This window comes from Sus scrofa, chromosome 2, assembly GCF_054392235.1.
Source record: "Sus scrofa isolate SSC_HxYL_T2T_F1_AM1 chromosome 2, Sscrofa_HxYL_maternal_Yorkshire_Landrace_v2.0, whole genome shotgun sequence".
Lineage (NCBI taxonomy): Eukaryota > Metazoa > Chordata > Mammalia > Artiodactyla > Suidae > Sus > Sus scrofa.
The window spans coordinates 76,600,159-76,623,827 of NC_139384.1; the positions used below are offsets into that span (position 1 = coordinate 76,600,159).

Below are 23,669 nucleotides of genomic sequence, written 5' to 3' on the forward strand. Positions count from 1 at the left end.
TACACCAGAGCCACAGCAATGCCAGATCCGAGCCATGTCTGTGACCTACACCACAGCTCATGGCAATGCCGGATCCTTAACCCACTGAGTGAGGCCAGGGATCGAACCCGAAACCTCATGGTTCCTGGCTGGGTTCGTTTCCACTGTACCACGATGTGAACTCCTAAAATGAGTATTTTAATGTTCTCTGAGAAAATGAAAAACCACAATATTTGTAAGCATATAAAAGCTTAGAAAAGAGTTGATAAAATATTTCTCTGAAACAATAGAAACTTGTTTTACAAAAAGAAATTGCACATATTTAACAAATTCAGTTTTAATCACACACAAACAGAATTGAAAACATATTGAGGTGTTAGAGTCAGCTACAAGAAACAGGAAATACACAGTGTTACTGATATAAAGAAGGAGCTTATTCTCAGAGGGAACAATAGGTCAAAGCAGCCACTTCATTCTTTTTGGCTACACCATCGGGAATCTCATGGTAAAACAGGAAAACACATATTCACTAACACTATTAACAGTATAAAGTGTTTCCTGTACAAACTAGACATTATAAAGATATAATTGACAGAAGACTGTAATCACACAATACCCCCAATCATGAAACATGAATTACTTTCCAAGTGGACACAAGAGGCCTTACAGAAAAATTCAAATTCTGACAGACCTTGATGTGGAACTTGTGATGAGGAACATCAAGGGAAAAACTACACTTGTAAGAAAATGGAAATCAAACTTGTGTTGGTGGTGTTAGGGATAATCTTAATGACAAGAGCACAGAATCTGGTAAGCAACTAGAAGACTATGTCCTTGACCTGCTATGCATCTCCCTCTCTCTGAATGTGGTGGGTCCAAAATCTGAAGAATGGCTTCTTTGCATTTGATTTTCAATATGACTCAAGTAATGCAACTGATGACATCTAACATGGAACCACAAAGAGGATGAATTCTGGAAAATCTAGATCCGATTATTACTCACAGCAAGATATCCCAACTCTAGATTTTCTGTCTTATTACAAGTGTCTCTTCCTAGTTCAAATTCTATTCAACAATACCAGTCAGAAGAAAAAAAAAGGCAAACACGAAAATCATAACTTATATGAAAGTGTACTCTTTGACAACTTTGCAATACATTAACATTATTCCAAGTGTTTAATAGAATGGAAAACTGAAAAAGGCTCCTTTACTTACCATCCTACAAAAGGATCTTTCTCAGTAAAAAAAAGTAAAATATATATAATATATTAAGAACAATGGGGGAGTTCCCATTGTGGCAAGCAGAGGTTAACGAATCTGACTAGGAACCATGAGGTTGCGGGTTCGATCCCTGGCCTTGCTCAGTGGGTTGGGGATCTGGTGTTGCTGTGAGCTGTGGTGTAGGCCACAGACGTGGCTCGGATCCCGCGCTGCTGTGGCTCTGGCATAGGCCAGTGGCTACAGCTCCTATTGGACCCCTAGCCTGGGAACCTCCATATACTGTGGGTGCGGCTCTAGAAATGGCAAAAAGACAAAAAGACAAAAAACAAAAACAAAACAAAACAAAAGAACAATGGGGAACTGGTGCCCAAGGCCAGTAGGAAAATCCTCCAAAATACCAAGCCGCTATTTTCAATGGCTCTTTAGCAGAGAATAAATAGCATATGAAAATTTAAGCCTAACTGCACACTAAAATACACTTTAATCACACATGGATCCAAGATGCTTCAAAATGTAAAGAAAAAACATCTGATTAAAAGAAAAATCACTATCTTTATGGGGGGGTGGGGGGATGTGCTTGGGCTGTGGGATGGAAATCCTGTGAAATCAGATTGTTATGATCATTATATGACTACAGATGTGATATATTCACTTGAGTAATTAAAAAAAAAAAAGAAAAATCACTACCTTTAAACCTTATGTACTATTGTTGAAAGACAACTTATAGAAATAACTCAAAATAATATTCATTTCTGAAATTAGTAGAAATTCAATGTCCAACAATGTACCTGAAGAAAGATCCTCAGTAAACACAACATATTTATAAACTTTTAAAACAAACTCATACTGAAAGCTTTCTGAAACATTATACATAGATTACTTTCCATTGAGTTATCTCATGTTACTTACATTCCTACATCTTCTCCATGGGAGTTTTTGCATCTAAGGATGTGGGCCAATTTGAATTACTTCCCAAGCTGGTTACAAACAATAAGTTTTATCTAATGAATCTTTTCATGCCTTCTTAAAAATTACTATGATAAGTCTTTCCCACATTCTTCACATGTATATGGTTTTTCTCCAGTGTGCCTTCTCGTGTGCTTTCAAATTCTTGACAGAGATATGAAGGCTTTCCCACATTCCTTACATTGATATGGTTTCTCCCCAGTGTGAGTTCTTTCATGTTTTTGAGGATAAATGTAAGTAAAGGTTTTCCCACATATTTTACAACCAGTGTGATATCTTTCATGATTCCGGAAGCCTTTTTGGGAACTAAAACTTAAACCACATTGTTTACATTGATAGGGTTTCTCTCCAGTGTGACTCCATTCATGTACTTTAAGAGAACTGGGATTAATGAATACTTTCTCACATTCTTTACATTTATAAGGTCCATCTCCATTGTGAGTTATCATGTGTTTCTGAAAGGTTTTCTGCCACGTGAAGGCTTTCCCACATTCCTTACATTGAAAGGGTTTTTCACCAGTGTGCGTTCTTTCATGGGTGTGGAGACCATTTTGAGAACTAAAATTTTTACCACATTGCTTACATTCATAGGGTCTCTCTCCAGTGTGACTCCGTTCATGTATTTTGAGAGAACTGGGATTAAGGAATACTTTCTCACATTCTTTACATTTATAAGGTCCATCTTTAGTGTGTGTTATCATGTGATACTGCAAATTATTATACCATGTGTAGGCTTTGCCACATTCCTTACACTCATAGGGTTTTTCTCCAGTGTGGATTCTTTCATGATTTCGAAGAGAACCAAGACTACTCAATACTTTAGAACATGTTTTACACACATACAATTTCTCTCCAGTGTGACTTCCTTTGTGGATTCGGAGGGAAGAGACATAACTGAAGCCTTTGCCACACTCTTCACACTGATAGGGTTTCTCTCCAGTGTGATTCCTTTCATGCATTTTAAGAGAACTGGGATTAATGAATATTTTCTCACATTCCTTACATTTATAAGGTCCATCTCCAGTGTGTGTTATCATGTGTTTTTGAAAGGTTATGAGCCATGTGAAGGCTTCCCCACATTCCTTACACTCATAGGGTTTTTCTCTAGTGTGGGTTCTTTGATGATATCGAAGAGAACTGGGAGAACTCAATGCTTTAAAACATGTTTTACATTCATACAGTTTCCTTCCAGTGTGACCTCTTTTGTGCATTAGGAAGGAAGTGAAATGATTAAAGGCTTTACCACAGTGCTTACATTCATATAGCTTGTCACCAAAGTTTTGAAACTCTCCTGGTGTATGTTCAGTGTGACATCTTATGTGTCTTTTAAGGGATGAGTGATCCATGAAGACTGTTCCACATGAATGGCATTCACATGGTTTTGATCCAGTAGTTTTCTTTTTCAGATTGAGACTTGGAATAAGACTGAAGTTTTCTCCACACAGACTACTGTCTTTATGTTTAGAGAGTCTCTCTACCAGAGGACTTCTGTAAAAAATAAGAAGCACATTTCTAATGGTTTCTTTATTGAGCTTATATTTATTCTATTTATTATAATTATCCACCTTGTTTAAATTGTTAGAAATTGAGTATACAAAATGCTCTGCAACATGACTTCACCCTTTCTGCTATTAAAGAGCAATACTGATGCAGTGAGTTAAGGATCTGGTGTTGTCACTGCAGTGCCTTGGATTGCTGTTGCAGCACGGGTTTGATCCCTGGCCTGGGAACTTCCACACGCTGTGGACGCAGCCAAGAAAAAAAACCAAAAAACAAAAAATCATCCCTAACATTGATATTCAAATATAGGCTTGTGGGTTTGGGTTTTTTTTTTCCCCCTCAAATGTAGAGTTTATTAATACTATTTGCAAATGAACTATGTTACAAGCACATAATATTTATGTCACATTTAAGAAAATGGTTTTGGTAGAAAGGTTCTAAGAACTAAATGTGAAAAAGGTGCTATCTGTTTTGTTTGCATGTTTTTAATATTTCATAATATACTAGGATTCTCACATGAGATGATGCTATCTGTTCTACGTGTGACTTACCTTAGTTTCCCCCCATGGTTTCTGTACTGATCTCCAACATCATGATCTTCCCATGTTTTTCCTAAAATGCAGAAAAATTAATAAAAAATATTGGAAATTAATAAATTTATCATATTATGTCCATTGTTAACTGAGACTAAGCCCAGTTTATATACCAACACCCTTCCTTCCCCAATTACATATCTTAGAACAATGTAAATTAGCATGGAGCATTTGTTCTCTAATTGACGAAGTGAAGGAAAGTCATTATTCTTACCTAGTGAGGCCAGGTTTCTGAGGGTTTCCTCCATCACATCTCTGTAGAGTTTCTTCTGTGAAGGATCCAGTAAAGCCCACTCCTCCAGGGTGAAGTTCACAACCACATCATCAAAGGTCACTGAGTCCTAAAACATCCCAAATATGTTTACAATAAGATACTTGAGACTGACAGCATTAGACAACTCTACTCCATTTACAGAAAGGTTACAAATGATTCTATTGTCAGCAAACATTTATTCTATGACTTGATCATGAGAAACTTACTCTCAGCACACTTCCTTGTAAATTTAACACCATCATGAACATATATAAATTACCGACACATTATTTCTGTGATCACATTCCACCTTATACCTCATTAATGGCAGAGCCTAGAGATTACTGGGAACTGGCAAAATTATTGGGAAATGACAATAAATGAAACAAATATCATTTTAAGAACCCTGATTTTGTGTGAGAAAATTTTTTTATCTTCTTGTTTATCCACCATTTACAGCCCTTCAGGAGATAGAGGGTCAAGTCTGTATGAGTTTTCAATGAATGAGTCTTCTGAGAAGAACTGGAAGCTATTTTCCCTAGTCCTGTCACCAAACAGGAGAGTCCCAGAGCCCCAGAGAAATCAAACTTAACAAAGCCCAGCTGGGAATTTCCTTGTGGTGCAGGGGGTTAAGGATCCATCATTGTCACTGCAGCAGCTTGGGTCACTGCTATGCAGTGGCATGGGTTTGATCCCTGGCCGGGGAACTTCCACATGCCATAGGTGAGGCCAAAACAAACAAAAAAACCCAAAAATCAAAAACAAAGTCCAGCTGACCACACTGTCCCAAAGTCCTCCAGGCCTTTATTTATTTACTTATTTACTTTTTAGGGCCATTCCTTTGGCAGAGGGAAGTCCCTAGGCTAGAGGTCAAACTGGAGCTGCAGGTGCTGGCCTATGCCACAGCAACACCAGATCTGAGCCACATCTGAGACCTACACCACAGCTTGCAGCAATGCTGGATCCTTAACTCACTGAACAGGGCCAGGGATTGAACCTGCGTTCTCATAGATCTTAGTTGGGTTTGTTACCACTGAGCCACAACGGGAACTAACTCCAGGCCTTTAGAAGTAATCACATGCACTATTCTTTGTGGGGAAACATTCCTTTTTAGAGGTGTAATAATTATCACAGACTGTTCTTCTATTCTCTCTCTAAATAACTGCATGTACCTAAAACTTACTCTAACTTAAAGTTCAGACCTGAGGAAAAGTAATAACAACCAGGCCACAAAATACCTATACACATGTGCCTCACAGTGATCCCAGCCAAATTTTATTTTATTTTATTTGGCTGCACCCATAGCATATGGAAGTTCCTGGGCCAGGACTAAACTCCTTCCAGAGCAGCCACCCAAGCCGCTACGGTGACAATACCAGACCCTTAACCTCCTGCACCACAAGAGAACTCCCAGCCAAATTTTAGAACACAAAGTGAGATAATTTGCTAGAATTGCTCTTTAAGGTCAAACTGTGTTTTCTTCAGAAACAGGTTAAGAGCTAGAGACTGCAAGCAAGTTCACCAGTTTGAGGGTGAATTTGTCCATGATTACAAAATACATAAAGCTTTGGAGTTCTCATCGTCACTCAATAGTAATGAACCCAACCAGTATCCATGAGGACAAGGGTTCGATCCCTAGCCTTGCTCAGTGGGATAAGGATCTGGCATGGCTATGAGCTGTAGTGTAGTTTGCAGATGTAGCTTGGATATGGTGTTGCTGTGGCTGTGGCAAAGGCCGGCAGCAACAGCTCCAAATAGACCCCTAGCCTGGGAACCTCCATAAGCTGCAGGTGCAGCCCTAAAACCACACACACAAAAAAGTGTAATTGAAGAGTTCCTTTATGGTACAGTGGGTTAAGGATCTGACGCGGTCACTGCAATGGCTTGATTTGCTGCTGTGCTGCTGGCTTGATCCCTGGCCTTGGAACTTTCACATGCCTTAGGTACCACCAAAAAGAAAAAAAAGGAAGTTCCTGCCATGGCACAGCAGGTTAAGGATCCAGAGTTGTCTCTGGCAGTGGGGATTCAATCCCTGACTCCGCTCAATGAGTTAAGATCTGGCATTGCCACAGCTGTGGCATAGGTCGAAAATGCAGTACGGATTCAACCCCTGGCCCAGGAACTTCCACATGCTGAAGGTGTGGCCAAAAAAGAAAAAAAAATTTATTTCCATCTACAGGCAACAATTTTTTTCTAATTTTTATTATTTCTCTTCTTCTGCTTGCTTTGCATTTTATATGTTCCTCTTTTTGTCGTTTCCTAAGGTAGACTCTTGCATTATTCTTTACACATCTTGGTGTTTTTCCAGTGTATGTGTTTAATGGCATAAATTTCCCTCTAGGTACCGTTTTTGATGCATTCTACATCCTTTGAAACATTATGTTTTCATTTCATTTAGTTCAAATTTTTTTTCTTCAGACTTTCTTGATCTTATGTATTATTTAGAAATGTCCTGCTGACTTTTCATGTAATAGAGTATTTTCCAACTCTCTTGCTGTTACTTATATGTAGATTAATGTCTTTGAATTCTAAGAGTATAGTCTGTATGATTTTTGTTCAGATCTGTTAATGTATGCTTTATACCCTAAAATGTGTTCTGTCGTGGTGAATGTTCCATGGAACCTGAGAAAAATGTGTATTCTGTCCTTGTTTCATAAAGCATTCCATAGGTAACAGTTACATTGAGTTGTTTAATAGAGCTGGTTCAGCTCAATTTTGTTCTTCCTGATTCTTTGCCCACTGAAATTTTATGATAAAGAGAATACTGATGTATGATTACAATAAATGGATTCATGTATTTCTCCTTGCATTCTTTCAGCACTTGCTTTATGTATTTTGCCCCTTATGGCTCCTTGGAAAATGGACCTTTTTGTCATTATGTAAAGCCCATATTTAGCTCTTAGTTTTCCTTGGTCTGAAATCTGCATTATCTGAAAATTCATACACTAATGCCAGCTTTCTTTTGTTTAGGTTTGGCATGATGTATTTTTCTCCATCCCTTTACTTTTCATCAACCTGTGTCTTCATATTTAAAATTGAATTTCTGCACAGCAAAGGAGACCATAAAAAAAAAAAAAGACAAGCTAAGGAATGGGAGAAAATAGTTGTAAATGATGCAATCAACATGGGCTTACACACAACTCACACAACTCAACAGCAAAAACAAACAAACAAAAATAAGAACAAAAAACAACCAACCCAATGGAAAAATGGGCACAAGACCTAAACAGACATTTCTCCAAAGAAAACATATGGATGGCCAACAGGTACATGAAAAAATGCTCAACATCACTAATTATTAGAGAAATGCATATCAAAACTACAATGAAATATCACCTCACATGAGTCAGAGTGGCCAACAAATAAACAGTGCTGAAGAGGGTGGGGAGAAAAGGAAATCTTTCTACACTGCTGATGAGAATGTAAATTTTTACAGCCACTACAGAAAACAGAACGGAAGTTCCTCAGAAACTAAATATAGAATTACCATATGATCCACCAATCCCACTCCTGGGCATATATCCAGAAAAGCTAAATGTCTATCAACAGATAAGTAGATTAAGAAGATATGGTATATATACTCAATGGAATACTACTTAGCCATTAATAAAGAATGAAATAATGCCATCTGCAGCAACATAGAGGGAACTAGAGACCCTCATCCTGAGTGAAGTAAGTCAGAAAGAGAAAGACAAATACCATATGATTTCACTTATATCTGGAATCTAATATATGGCACAAATGCACTTTTCCACAGAAAAGAAAATCATGGACATGGAGAACAGACTCGTGGTTGCCAAGGGGGAGGGAGAGGGAGGGGAAGGAGGGGAAGGGAGTGGGAGGGACTTGGAATTTGGGGTTAATAAATGCAAACTATTGCCTTCGGAATGGATAAGCAATGGGATCTTGCTGTATAGCACCAGGAACTATGTCTGGTCACTTGTGATGGAGAATGATAATGTGAGAAAAAACAATGTATACATGTACGTGTGGCTGGGCCACCTTGCTGTGCAACAGAAAATTGACAGAACACTGTAAATCAGCTATAATGGAAAAAATAAAAATCATTATAAAAAATAAAATATGGCACAGATGAATCCATCTACAGAACAGAAACAGACTCACAGACATGGAGAACAGACTTGTGGCTGCCAGTGGGGGATGGTGGAGGGAGTGGGATGCATTGGGAGTTTGGGATTAGTAGATGCAAACTATTAAATTTAGAATGGATAAGCAATAAGGTCCTGCTGTATATAACACAGGGAACTACATCCAATCTCTTGACAGAATATAATGAAAGATAATATGAGAAAAAGGATGTATATATATGTATGACTGGGTCACTTTGCTACATAGCAGAAATTGATGAACACTGTAAATCAACTATAATAAAAATTTTTAAATATTGTTTTTTGTAAGGAAAATTATAATTTTTAACATCTGATATTACTATATGTCTTTCATTGGTATTGAGAGCATCAGTGAATGAATTGGTGATCAATACAGTTGGATTAATATCTACCACACATTCTACTGTTTCTATGTGTTGCCCTTGTTCTTTCTTTCATTTGTCTTCCCCCTTTTTTCTATCTTCCCTGGTTTTAATCGAGCATTTTACCTGATTCTTCATTTTATCCTTTCTTAGCCTATCAATTACACATTATGGAGCAGTAACAACACTGGATCCTTAATCTGCTGCACCACAAGGCAACTCTGAGAAAAAAAATTTTAACTCTGGTCCTTTGACAAGACTAACAACATTGATAAATATCCAATGTCAAGGTAAGTAAGAACAGAGAGAAGCAAGTATTAATATCAGAAAGAAAAGAGGAAGGAATAAAAATGAAAAGGTATGATAGGAAGTTCCCTGTGGCACAATGGATTATGGCTCTGGCATTGTCACAGCTGTGGTGCAGGCCTCAACTGCAGCGTGGGTTCAATCATCAGCCCAGGAACACCTACATGCCATGGTTGTGGCAAAAAAAGAAAAAGGTATGAAAATATCCAACATGCATTTATGAAAACAAACTAGTTCACTTCTTGAGAATAAACATCTTCATGAATCCTATAGCTAAAAATAGAACATTTGTTTGTATACCATGATTATCCCTGTGAAACATCTGAAAGAATCCACAATAACAGAGATAACTTATGGGATTAATAAGAGAATGAGATTGAAGGTTAATGAACTGCTTTCCTACAGACCCTCCCAAACATACAATACTGAACTTGGACAAAAAGAAAGACAATTCCAATGAAAACGAACTCTTTTAAACTATTTGTTGCTGGAAATAATGGATATTCACATAAAACATATATGCACACGAACAGACACAAGGAATGCAGACACACACCTTATATATTTCACACACAGGAAAAAAACCTCAAAACACATCACAGAGGAGTTCTCTTGTGGTGCAACAGGTTAAGGATCTGGTGCTGTCACTTCAGTAGCTTGGGTTGCTGCCGAGGGTTTGATTCCTGGCCAGGAGAACTCCCACATATCCCAGGAGGGGCCCAAAAAAATCCCAAAAAAACAAAAAACACCACATCACATATCTCATTGTGAAAATGCAAAATAAACTTCTAAAAATAACATAGAAGGAAATGTAGGTGACTTTGGGTTTAGCAATGAATTTTCAACTATAACCCCGAATGCAAGGCCTGTAACAGAAAAAAAAGTATAATTTCATGTCACTGAAATGAAAAAAACTTGCTCTGAGAAAGACAGTGTTAAGAGAATGAAAAGGCAAGTCACCAAGGAGAAAATCTATGCAAAACACTTATAAATGGCTGGTATCCAACATATGCAAATAACTCTTAAAGCTCAACAGTAAAATAAAAAAACCTAATTAAAAATAGGCAAAATAGGAGTTCCCGCTGTGGTGCAATGGGATCAGTGGTGTCTTGGGAGTGCTGGGTCACAGGTTCGATCCCTATCCCGGCATGGTGGGTTAAGGATCTGGCGTTGCCACACCTGTGGCTTAGGTTTCAGGTATGACTCGGATCTGATCCCTGGGGCAGGAATTCCCTATGCCTGGGGGGCAGGCAAAAAATGAGAAAAAGGGGGGGGGCAAAATAAATGAACAAATTCGGCAACCCAAAGAAGATACACCGAAAAGAAATAGGCTACATGAAAACATACTCACTGTCAAATGTTAATGGGAAATGGGAAATAAAAGAAGGAGGTATCACCACACACTTAGACATAGCTACAATTCAAAACACTCAGAACACCAAATACGGGTGAGGATGTGAACATTACCACTCATTCACAGGATATAATCATCCCAGATCCCCTCACAACCAACAATGTGTGGGCAAACCCAGCCTCAGTCACACCTTCACTTTAAACACAGGTTCTAGCTGAGACATCAACTCAGGACCACTGGAAAGAGGGCCCTGTTCTCATACTCACAAGTAGGTGTCAGTAGCTGAGCTGCTGGGGTTCTGTTTCCAGGACCAAAGTCATAATAGACACTTCAGTGGAGGCCTCTATTTTTAAGAGATCCCAGAACATGGGGAAAATTGCAACTTTGATGGTGTATTAATTTGGGACCTTAGGAAAGTCCTTGCTTCAGAAGCCTATAGACAACTTAAGGCTTCTCCTCCAACCACCGCCAACAGGGTCAGAGGCCTCTTCACGACACTGAATTACTTTAGAGAATTTAAGGAACTCGAACTTAAGCTAGGCTTGAACTAATCCCTCTGCTGTGCCAAACTGACACTGTGGGTGTTGTCCACCACAATCCAGAGGGTAAAGATCTCTGTGACAATAGATACAGAGGCAACGGCCTCAGAGGTACTTAAAAGGCTTTGTTGAGCCTCCTGGAATCTCGACACTTACTGGCTGTCTTTCTTTGACTCTTCATTTTTTTTCTGAAATAATTGCACTTTAAGTAGTAACGATCACCTGGACTCTCCTCAGTCACAGGGTATAATCATTCTCCTACTCCCCTAATCATCCCCCATACTAATGTCTAGGCAAACCCAGCCTTAGTCACACCTTCATTCTAAACACACAGACAGAAGTTCTACCCCAGACATCCACCCAGCACCACTGTTAGGAGGATCCCCTTCTCATACTCCTGCTCCCAAAAAACAAGGAACTATGGAAACTGCTAACTCGGAGTCCTCTGTACTTAGAACCCAGGCATGGTGGGGTCAACAGCGCCACGCAGGTCAACACAGTGCAGGGCACAGGGAAATCTCCCCAGCAAACAGCAGCTCACAGAGCAGATGCCTTCAGGCTTTCTTATCAGCCTGTCCAGCTAAGAAGCACCAGGGGAAAGGGCGGGGAAGAGGTTTGACTTTCAGTAGTCAAACATCAAACACGTGAATCCCAAATAATCATTATATCACAAGGACAAAAACTGTATGAAAAATAGGTGTTGGCACTGGGTTGTTCGTACATAAAGAAACAATAAAAGGATAATGAAGCAGTACTCAAAACTGGCTATCTCAGGGTGGCTGGAGTTAAGAGCAGAGAAGTGGCAGAGGATGTGAGGGGAGGTACTCCTGAGTTACTTTCCTCCCTCAGGAATTTAATTTAAACTTTTCGACAAAGGAAACGACTGCAAGATCTGATCCCTTAAACAGTAATGTATATAAAACTGCAATCCATTAAAAAAAAAAAAGCACCCCCCCACCTTCAAACTAAAAGGGCTGGGGGCATTATAGTTTATCCTGTCACCACAGTAAACAGCACTGTCCCCCTGATAACCCTCCTCGTGGTCAACAAACAACCCGGGAGAGACCTGGAGCTGTGGGTGCAGACTTGCACAGAGTGGCTGCACAGTCTGGCTGAAGACGCCACAACAGCGACAGAACAGGACGCCTGGGGTCTTGAATGCCAGGCCCGACTCCACGACGCGAACCGGAGAGCACGCCGGGCGGGCTCGGATCCGCAGACTCCAGAGTTGCCCACGAGGAGGCCGGTTCCGACCGGTTCCTATCAGTTCCTCCGCGGGGTCTCCACTCTCCAGAACACCACACTCACCATTGCGAAGTTTCCTCCGCTTCTGCGTCCTTCTCTCGACTCCAACGACCAGTGCAGCTCAGAGCACGACAGAAGAGACTCAAAAGCAAACAGTGACCCTGGAGAGTAAGACACGCACAACCTGCGCGGTGGGAAGGAGAAAAGACGTCCACGCTGGTGCGGCGCGTCGCCCCACCCACCTGCCCCTGCCGCCTCCTGATTGGATAGATCACAATGCCCCGCCCCCTCTCGCGTGAGTGACAACTTGCGGGAGGTGGGATTGGACCTGCCCCCTCCTGGCATTTTTAGTTTGGAACACAAAATTTTCCAGGCCTGGGATTGCCTCTGATGTCTTCTGCAGCTGCTAGGACACTGGGGTTGCTGATTCAGCTTAAAGACGGAGCAAGTACAGATAACACCGGCCTGGAACAAGAGGGTCTGATGTCCTCCAGGGATCAAGGGCTTGGTTTAAGTCTCTTTGGCCACTTCTGGAACTGGGCCTCTTTTTAAGAAACGAGGACACTTAAATGCGAACTCACTGGCTCCATTTTCATCTTTGGTCCTTGACAGCACTGAGCCTTCCACCCATCCTTTCCCCATCCCCACTCATTAGGTACTTAAGCTAAAGAATCTCAGAGCACTTGACTGTGGCAGGAAGTCTGAATTAGACAGCCCTAGCTGGGTGCCAGGATAAATCTCGGTCAAATCCCAAGCTGCGAGGTTTGCTTATTGACTTTTCAGATGTACATTTTATGCTAGAAGGAAATTTATTCTAGATCAGTGTTCCCTGTGTGCCTAGGAAACCTTGAAATGTCAACAGTGATATCTAAGGCAAGGAACCTCTTAAGGATGCAGCACTGTCACCTCTGTGGTTCGGGTCGCTGCTGTGGCACAGGTCAATCACCGGCCCAGGAAGGTCAATAAACTATTCTACCTTTAGCTGTGACTGCTAATCTTCCCATCCTCCTCCTCCTCCAATCCCCTAGTCTAGAAAACCACTACTTTACTGTTTCCCCGTTTTGGTCTTTCACATGGAAAGTTTTATATATGGGATTTTGAAAGACTTCATACACTCAGTATAATTTTTTCAAGGAACAATTATGTAGCAATTCTTTTATTTCAGAATAATGTACTATTGATTGGTTGAAACACATTTTTCATCTGTTAATGGACTTTTGGATGTTTCTATTGGGCTACCATGAATCACATTACTATAAAATTCATGTGTAAGTTTTAGTGAAATATTTATTTTTATTTTCTTGGGTATATACCTAGGAATGGGACTAGTGAGTCATATAATAATGCTAGGTTTAATATTGGAGGATTTCCCAGAGCTTTTTCCATTGTGGACAATTTTATCTTTTTTTTTACCCCTTATGAGAGTTCAAATTTCTGCATATATCCTCCATAAATTTAGTACCTCATGTTCTGATTTTAGCCATCCTAGTTCTTGTCAAGTGGAATCTCTTTGTGGTTTTGATTTGCATCTCCTTGGTGATTAACAATGTCTAGAAGCTTTCCATATGCCTTTGACCATTTGTGTATTTTATTTGGAAAAATGTGTATTCAGATTCTTTGTGATATTTAAATTGGGTTATTTGACTTTTTATGAGATCCTTAGATGTCTTTAATATAAATTCCTTTTCAGATATACATTTTGCAAAATTTTCTTCCATTTTGTGTGTTGTGTTTTCATGCTTTTGCCCTCAAACAGTTACTTTTAGTTGGGTAATATAAACATACCATAAAATTTTCATTTTCACTTTTTTTTTTTTTTGACCTTTTTGTAAACTTTTTAGGGCTGCACCCACAGCATATGGAGGTTCCTAGGCTAGGGGTTGAATTGGAGCTACAGCTACCGGCCTATGCCACAGCCACAGCAACACAAGATTTGAGCCACATCTGCAACCTACACCACAGCTCATGGCAACGCCAGATCCATAACCCACTCAGTGAGACCAGGTTTCGAACCCTCGTCCTCATGGATCTAGTCTGGCTCATTAACCGCAGAGCAGTTGAGAGTTCAAGATATAGTGGCTGAATGAAGAAACTTTTTCTCCTTGGCCAGGGATTGAAGCAAGAGAAGAAAGTCTTCCTTCTTCCTCTTGGGCTCAACTATCCTCACATGGTGCGAGAGTTCTTCTTCTAGTCTCCTGAGAGTATTTAAATTAGTTTCCTGTTTATTAGTTCTTTTCATACCTGTAAGACAAGTCCTCATTCTCCCATTCCCCAGTCCCTGATAAGAACCATTCTACTTTTTGTCTCTACGAATTCAACTACTTTAGGTACCTCATACTAGTGAAATCCTACAGAGCCATTTCAACAATGTTAGGGAGTTCTTGTTGTGGCTCAGTGGGTTACAAACCTCTCTAGTACCCATGAGGATGCGGGTTTGATCCCGGGCCTTGTTCAGTGGGTTAAGGATCCCACAGAGGTTGCAGATGTGGCTCAGATCTTGTATTGCTGTGGCTGTGGCTGTGGCCTGAAGCTGCAGATCCAGTTTGACCCCTAGCCTGGGAACTTCCATATGTTACAGGTACAGCCCTAAAAAAAGAAAAACAAACAAACAAAAAACAACGTTAAACATTCTAATCCAAGAAATTAGGCTGTTTTCACATTCATATATTCATTTATTTATTTTGACCATGTTTTGTTGTTTTCCGAATATACATTATGTACTTGTTTTGCTAAATGTCCTCCCAATTACTTCATTCCTTTTCATTTTACTAAAACTGCATTCTTAGTTTCATTATCAAATTGTTCATTGCAGGTGTATAGAAATACAATTTTGGTATATTGATCTTGAGTAGTATCACTTTGCTGAACTCAAATATGAGTTCTAATGGTTTTTTTTTTAATTGAATTCCTTAAATTCTTCTGAATAGAAGATATCTCAAATGGAAGTAGAAATGTTTTATATCTTCCAACCTGTCTTTAAGCATTTTATAGCCTTTTACTGTATAATGATTTTGGCTAAAATCTCCAGTATCTTCTCAAATAAAAGTGGCAAGAGCACATATCCTTGTTTTGTTCCTTATCTTCAGGTGAAAGCATCCAAACTTTCTTTCTTTCTCTTTTCTTTTCTTCTTCTTCTTTTTTTTTTTTTTGTCGTTTTGCCTTTTCTGGGGCCGCTTCTGCGGCATGTGGAGGTTTCCAGGATAGGGGTCCAATAGGAGCTGTAGCCACCAGCCTCCGCCAGAGCTACAGCAACACGGGATCCGAGCCGTGTCTGCCACAGCTCACGGCAACGCTAGATCCTTAACCCACTGAGCAAGGGCAGGGACCGAACCCTCAACCTCATGGTTCCTAGTCGGATTCATTAACCACTGTGCCACAACGGGAATTCCGAAAGCATCCAAACTTTCATCATTAAAAACATTATCTTTCAGGGAGTTCCCATCATGGTGCAACAGAAACGAATCCGATCAGGAACCAGGAGGTTGTGGGTTCGATCCCTGGCCTTGCTCAGTGGGTTAAGGATCTAGCGTTGCTGTGAGCTGTGGTGTAGGTCACAGACGTGGCTCATACCTGGCGTTGCTGTGGTTGTGGCGTAGGCTGGCAGCCGTAGCTTCAATTCGACCTTTAGCCTGGGAAACTTCATATGCCATATGCTGAAGTTCTCGCCCTAAAAAAGCAAAAAAAAAAAAAAAAAAAAAAAAAAACAACAAAAAAACAACCAAAAACAACTTTGGGGCATTCCTATCATGGCTCACAGGTTAACGAACCAAAGTAGTATCCAAGAGGACACAGGATACTAAAAAAAAAAAAAAAAAAAAAAAAAAAAAAAGGGCAGTTCCCACCGTGGCTCAGTGGAAATGAATCTTACTAGTAACCATGAGGACACAGGTTCAATCCCTGGCCTTGCTCGGTGGGTTAAGGATTCAGCGTTGCTGCAAGCTGCAGTGTAGGTCACAAATGCGGCTGTGGCTGTGGCTGTGGATGTGGCTGTGGCTGTGCCAGCTGTAGGCTGGTAGCTGCAGCTCCAATTTGAACCCTAGCCTGGGAACTTCCATATACTGCAGGTGCAGCCCTAAAAAAAAAAAGGAAAAAGAAAAAAGGAAAAAAAAAAAAAAAAGCTTTGAGCAGTTCCCTGGTGACTCAGTGGGTTAAGGACCTGACATTGTCATTGCTGTGGTGCAGATTCGATCCCTGCCCCAGGGACTTCTGCATGCTGCAGCTATGTCAAAATTTTTTTAAAAAATAGGGGAAAAAAATGGACTTCCTGTCGTGGCACAGTGGAAACAAATCTGACTAGGAACCATGAGGTTGCGGGTTCAATTTCTGGCCTCATTCAGTGGGTTAAGGATCTGGCGTTGCCGTGAGCTGTGGTTCAGACGCGGCTAGATCTGGCATTGCTGTGGCTCTGGCATAGGCCAGCAGCTACAGCTCCAATTAGACCCCTAGCCTGGGAACCTCCATATGCTGAGGGTGCGGCCCTAAAAAAACAAAAGACCAAAAAAAAAAAAACAAAAAAAACCACAAAACCCCTGCAATTGATTGGATGAGGCATACCCACACTAATGGGAATAGACTGATTTACTCAACTCCACGCGTTAAAATAGTAATCTTACAAGAAAAAAACCCTAGAGCAGAAAGTTTCACTAAATGTCTGGGCACTATGGCCAAACCCAAGTTGAAAGAGAGGTAATAAGCTTTCAGTATTTTTTCATGTGGTGTCTTTGTATTACCGACATCCTGGCAATACACTCCCAGAGTTCTTGATGCCACAGAAAGTGACCTTGAGCGAGGAATTCTCACTGTTTGGGGGACCGGACAGATAGATCACTGGCGATGGGGAAAGCATTGGTGAAAATAGGAAGTCTGATCCCTAGTCAGGGAACATTCTATTGCTAGCAGGTCTGTCCAGTGTTACACTATTGTATCTGATGTTCAGGTCCGACCTTTGATCAGATGTGGCCTGATGGATCTAGGGGAAAAAACGCAGTATTCTGTAGTGGACTCTGTCAGGTCCATGGTGACAGCACACTGGCTATAAAGCACATGAATACCCTGGCTACTCTTGTCCTCTGAAGTGAGTCCACAAGTGGTCAACATACCTAAAATTAGGAGGTGACCCCTCTTGAGAATGAATATGGCAGAGAAGAGAGGAAGACACTGCCTACTTTTCTGGGATATGCCAACGGTGCCATTTTGGCTTTACCCTCTCAGCACCTGTATCTCTTCAATGAGGAGGCCTCTGTTTTGCAAGCCTGAGGGGGTCCTGCATTTGTGACTCAAGGGAAAATGAGAAGGTGGTCAGGGAGGATTGTGGATTCAGGCTCTGGGATGTCCTCCATTTACGAAAAACTGTCATGAGTGAGCACAGCTTCTTCAATTGTGTGCAATACAGGCCGTGAATAGTTCTTGGTACAAAAATGCCCTTGGTAATTTATGTTCACCATGTGAAGTTGAGAGGCTTTGTAATTGGAGGCTGCAAGGCCTCTATGGTAAGTGAGTAGGGAGCTGGAGTGACTAGTTTTGAAAACATCTAGAACCATTTGTTTCCCAACTCAAAGAGAGTGAGTTTTTAAGTGCTGGGTGAATGAATAAGGAAGCAGATGTTATAATAAGCGATGGCTGTGGTTTCTATGGCCAATGGAATGTGCCCATGATGAGGATTTCTACCATTGCTTCTGTCACACCCTCAGCTCACAGTCCCCTGGTGTTGCCTCAGAAATTTTTTACAGATATGCATGAATTTTTAAAGATGCTTCCAAGTAAGCAGGCTTGACAGCTAGAAATGGTCCAAGCATGCTGCTGCACATGAGTAAGGAGGTCCCTAGGCAGACTGCACTTGGGATACACTTTTAGGATTTGGAACCATAGAATGTCCAAAGATCTGGCTAGGGAACTGGGTTTCAACTCAGATTTTGGAAGCCCTCAGCCTTTATTCCTAGTTAGTTATGTTTATGAAAAGAAGTCAGATACAGCTCTAGAAGGTGTTTTCTCAGTTAAGACAGGGTTGTAAAAAAGGCCTGTAGGCCAATGATGCTTCTTGCCCAGTCTTCCCTTCAACTTAAGAAAGATGACACAAAAATAAAAATCATAATAAAAAACCCCAACTATAATGGAAAAAATAAAAATCATTTTAAAAAAGAAAAAAGAGGAGTTCCCCTCATGGCTCAGTAGAAAGGAATCTGACTAGCATCCATGAGGACCAGGTTCGATCCCTGGCCTTACTCAGTGGATTAAGGATCTGGCATTGCTGTGAGCTGTGGAGTAGGTTACAGACATGGCTTGGATCTGGCGCTGTTGCTCTGGCTGTGGTGTAGGCTGCCAGCTATAGCTCTGATTTGACTCCTAGCCTGGGAACTTCAATATGCCACTGATGCAACCCCTAAAACAACAACAACAACCAAAAAAAAAATAATAATAATGAAAGAAAGAAAAGAAAGATGTCACAGTGCTGTAAAGAAGCCCTGAACACTTAAAGAGCAATATTAAAGAGACCTTAACGTTCTTCTACATATGAAAGAGACTGTTATTTTTAACAATGAAATATATACAAAACAGGGAGTTCCCTTTGTGGCTCAGTGGTAAAGAACCCAACTAGTATCCATGAGGATGCAGGCTTGATCTCTGGCTTCACTCAGTGGGTTAAGGAGCCAGTGTTGCCTGTGAGCTGTGGTGTAGGTTGCAGATGTGGCTTGGATTCTGCATTGCTGTGGCTGTGGTGTAGGCCAGCAGCTGCAGCTCCGATTCGACCCCTAGTCTGGGAACTTCCATATGCCATGGATACAGCTGTAAAAAGAAAAAGAAATATATACAAAGCACATACATACAGAAAATACTGCGTCCTCATGAGTTTCCACAACTGTACAGTAATACTGCAGATAAAAGCTGAAAAACATACCATTATCCCCCAGGATTGCTTTGTGGTGCCCATTTGAACAAAACCTCTCTAATATGTAGTGAACTGTACTACCCACCCAAAAAAAGGAGAAAAGATTGAAATTTTTTTTTTGTCTTTAGGGCTGCACCCGTGGCATATGGAGGTTCCCAGGCTAGAGGTCGAATTGGGACCGTGGCTGCTGGCCTACACCACAGCCATGCTGGATCCAAGTCGCGTCTGTGACCTACACTGCAGCTCGAGGCAACACCAGATCCTTAACCCACTGAACAAGACCAAGGATCAAACCCATGTCCTCATGGATACTAGTTAGGTTTGTTAACCACTGAGCCACAACAGGAACTCCTCTTTGCTCTTTAAAACTCCAAGCTATTACTTTTGCTTCCCACTTCTCCACACAGTGTGCTCCAACTCCAAGCGTATGGATATGAAACTGTGAACAGCAAAATGGGGTGTGGGGCTTTGTAGGAGTGAAACAGACTTTCAGCCCTCCTGTGATGAAAAAGTGTTGAGGAGTTCCAGTTGTGGTTCAGCAGTAATGAACCCAACTAGTATCCACGAGGATGCAGGTTCAATACCTGGCCTCACTCAGTGGGTTAAGGATCCAGTGTTGTTGCAACCTGCAACATAGATCACAGACGTGGCCTGGATTCTGCATTGCTGTGTCTGCGGTGTAGGCTGGCAGCTGCACCTCCAATTCAACCCATAGCCCGGAACTTCCATATGTTGCAAGTGCAGCCTTAAAAAAAAAAAAAAAAAAGGTTGAAAAAAAATTTTTCATTTTTGGCAGTCCTGAGGCACATGGAGCTCCCAGGCCAGGGATCAGATCCAAGCTATAATCACAACCTAAGACGAAGCTTTGGCAATGCTGGATCCTTAACACACTGTGCTGAGCCAGGGATCGAACTTGTGTTCCAGTGCTCTCAAGACACCCCATTTCTCTCTCTCTCTCTTTCTTTTTTTTTTTTTAGGGCCGTGCCTTTAGCATATGGAAATTTCCAGGCTAGAGGTAGAATCAGAGCTGCAGCTGGTGGCCTATACCACAGCCACAGCAATGTGGGATCCGAGCCACGTCTGTGACCTACACCACAGCTCACAGCAATGCCAGATTCTTAACTACTGAGCAAGGCCAGGGACCAAAATTGCATCTTCATGGATACTAGTCAGGTTCGTTTCTCCTGACCCATGAGAACTCCCCATTTCTCTTTCATAGTCATTTAGGATACTACTTAAAATGATGCCCTCTTTCTGTAGTTCATCTTGATTATCCCCGCATGATTGACTCTAAACAGCCATTGCCCTGTTTGGTTTGCTGCTGGGAAATCACAGTGCACTTGCAGAAACAAAATCTACATGGGCTGGAGTGATGCAGATGACACTTCTGTTTCTCTAAATGGGTGGAATGAAGTTCTCAATGTACATACTGTACACTCAGTCCATACAACAGAAAGATAAAAACACCAAATACTGTCAAACTTTCAATTATTTTAAAATGGAGTTCCCATTACGGCTCAGTGGAAATCAACCCAACTAGTATCCAAGAGGATGTGGGTTCGATCCCTAGCCTTGCTCAGTGGATTAAGGATCCAGTGTTGCCTGTGAGCTAAGGTGTAGGTTGCAGAAATGGCTCGGATCCTGTGTTGCTGCAGTTGTGGTGTAGGTCAGCAGCTGTAGCTCTGATTGGAAACTTTCATATGCTGCACATTTGGCCCTAAAAAGCAAGAAGAAAAAAAAAGTATCACCTCCTATGATATTAAACACAGAAAGAAACCACATGTATCTAAACATGTGGCCTAAATCAACAGAATGTCTCAATTCCCAGGTTAAGATCACAATGACATCCTCACTCATTGAGGCTTCTGCCTTCATAGAAAACATACATACCCCATCCTTCTTACAGTTCACATTTATTTATTTTTTCCTTGAACGCCCTTTATTTCTATCATATAAGGCAAAGACCATTCCTTAGTGATCTCTTTTCTCACAAAAAACACTATTACTATAAAAACATGATTACTTCAAACCGGTACTTTCAAATCCTACAGTGCCTTCTTCTTTGTGCTAAATTGGATACACTAACTCTAAAATGCATGGTAAAGATGCTGAAATATCAGCATCAAGGGTATAGTCTTTCAAACTAAACAGACATTTCTCCGGAGACAACATTTAGATGGCCAAAAGGCACATGAACAAGGCCCAACATCACTAATCATTACGTAAATAAATCAAAACTACAATCAGGTACCACATCACACTGGTCAGAATGGCCATCACTGAAATGTCTACAAATAATAAATGGTGTGGAGGGTGTGAAGAAAAGGGACCTCTCCTACACTGTTGGTGGGAAAATAAACTGGTGTAGCCATTATGGAGAATAATATGGAGGGTCCTCAAAAGAGCTAAAAACAGAGTGCCATATGATCCAGAAATTCCACTCCTGGGCTCAAATGCAAAAAAAATACACGCACCCCCATCTTCATCTGTTGGTGGGGCATTTAGGTTGTTTTCATGTCTTGGCTATTGTAATTTTTTTTCTTTTTTAGGGCCGCTCCTGTGGCATATGGAGGTTCCCAGGCTAGGAGTCAAATTAGAGCTATAGCTGCTGGCTTACACCACAGCCACAGCAATTTGGGATCTGAGCTGCATCTGCGACCTACACCATAGCTCACAGCAATGCTGGATCCTTAACCCACTGAGCGAGGCCAGGGATTGAACCCACAACCTCATGGTTCCTAGTCGGATTCGTTAACCAGAGCCATGATGGGAATTACGTTGGCTATTGTAAATTGTAAACAGTATTGTACTGTAACTTGTAAACAGTAAATAACACACACAGACAAAACTGCATCAATTTGCTATACAGCAGAAATTAACACATCATAAATCAACTATACTTCAATAAAATATTACCTGGTATACTAAGAAGTGAATTTATGGTTTTATAACCCTATAGCTAACAATGGTAAAAGATAAAATTAGAAATTGGAAAAGTGAACAATAGTATAAACGAATGTAGCTTCCTATTAGTTAAGTTTACTTCCGTGACATTCTTTTTGTCTTTAATGATTATATTCACCAATGATAGAATAAAGTTCACCAATTCGTATTCAATAAAGAAAAACTTCTCGGGGAGTTCCCGTCATGGCACAGTGGTTAATGAATCCACCTAGGAACCATGAGGTTGAGGGTTCGGTCCCTGCCCTTGCTCAGTGGGTTAACGATCCGGCGTTGCCGTGAGCTGTGGTGTACGTTGCAGACACAGCTTGGATCCCATGTTGCCGTGGCTCTGGTGTAGGCGGGAGGTACAGCTCCGATTCGACCCCTAGCCTGGGAAACTCCATATGTCTCGGGAGCGGCCCAAAGAAATAGCAAAAAGACAAAAAAAAAAAAAAAGAAAAGAAAAACATCTTGGGATCTTGGGAGTTCATGTTTGACCCAGTGGGTTAAGAACCTGACGCAGTATCCCTGATGATGGAGTTAACATCAGTGGGTTAAGGATCTGCATTGCCACAAGCTTCGAGGTATGTTGCAGATGTGGCTGGGATCCAGTGTTGCTGTGGCAGTAGTATAGGCCAGCAGCTGCAGCTCTGACTTGACCCCTAGCCCAGAAACTTGTAATATACCTCAGGTGCAGCCGTTAAACTTCCATGGTCTTCTTTTTGGTTGCACCACTGTGAATGTCATGGTGAATCAGGTAAACACTCATTACCACTATTAATAGCATAAAGTGTTTCCTACACAAATTAGACACTATACGGACATAACCTAGAGAAGAGTGGCATCAGAATATTCCCAAGCATTCTGAAATACTTCCCTGGTGGACTCACGAGGCCTTATAGGAAAAAATTCAAATTCTCATGGATCTTTGATGTGGAAGCTGTGATAACATCAGGGGAAAACTACATTTCTATGAAAACAGAAATCAAAGAGTTGGTGGCAGTTGGAGGACACTCTTGACTGAAATCTGGAAAATAAGCTGGAAGACGGTGTCCTTGAAGCTGTTATGTTGTTATATATTTGTCACTCTCCTAGTGTAGTGACTGCAAAATCTGGAGAATGCCTTCTTTGCATCTGCTTTTAAATCACTCACAGGTGATGCTACTGGTGAATTCTGACACTGAACCACACACTGAATCACATACGGGATGGATTTTGGAAAATCTAGGTCCTAACATTACTCAGAGGCAAGATACCTCCAGCTTTAGATTTTCTGTTATCATAAGTTTCTCTTCTTAATTCCAATAGCATTCACCAAATAGCAGTCAGAAGGAAAGACAAAAAGCAAACAGGAAAATTGTAACTGACATAAAATTATACTCATTGACAACC

The 23,669-nt window shown here is 41.0% G+C and overlaps 1 protein-coding gene across 1 annotated transcript; it reads right to left on the reverse strand.

Moving 5' to 3' along the window:
• Nucleotides 1-300: 300 nt before the first annotated feature.
• On the reverse strand, nt 301-12,793 carry LOC100520720 (uncharacterized). The gene is made up of 4 exons (XM_021083737.2): nt 12,512-12,793; nt 4,474-4,600; nt 4,218-4,278; nt 301-3,654 (listed from the first exon to the last, which is right to left on the reverse strand). The coding sequence occupies exons 1-4, from the start codon at nt 12,791-12,793 to the stop codon at nt 2,304-2,306; spliced, it is 1,821 nt and encodes a 606-aa protein (XP_020939396.2). The 3' UTR covers nt 301-2,303.
• Nucleotides 12,794-23,669: the final 10,876 nt, after the last annotated feature.

Coding starts and splice junctions, on each gene's coding strand:
- LOC100520720 (XM_021083737.2), bottom strand. CDS start 12,793: ATGCCAGGAGGGGGCAGGTCCAATCCCACCTCCCGCAAGTTGTCACTC. Junction 4,279..4,473: donor CAGAAACCTGGCCTCACTAG/GTAAGAATAATG, acceptor TCTGCATTTTAG/GAAAAACATGGGAAGATCAT. Junction 3,655..4,217: donor AACCATGGGGGGAAACTAAG/GTAAGTCACACG, acceptor TATTTTTTACAG/AAGTCCTCTGGTAGAGAGAC.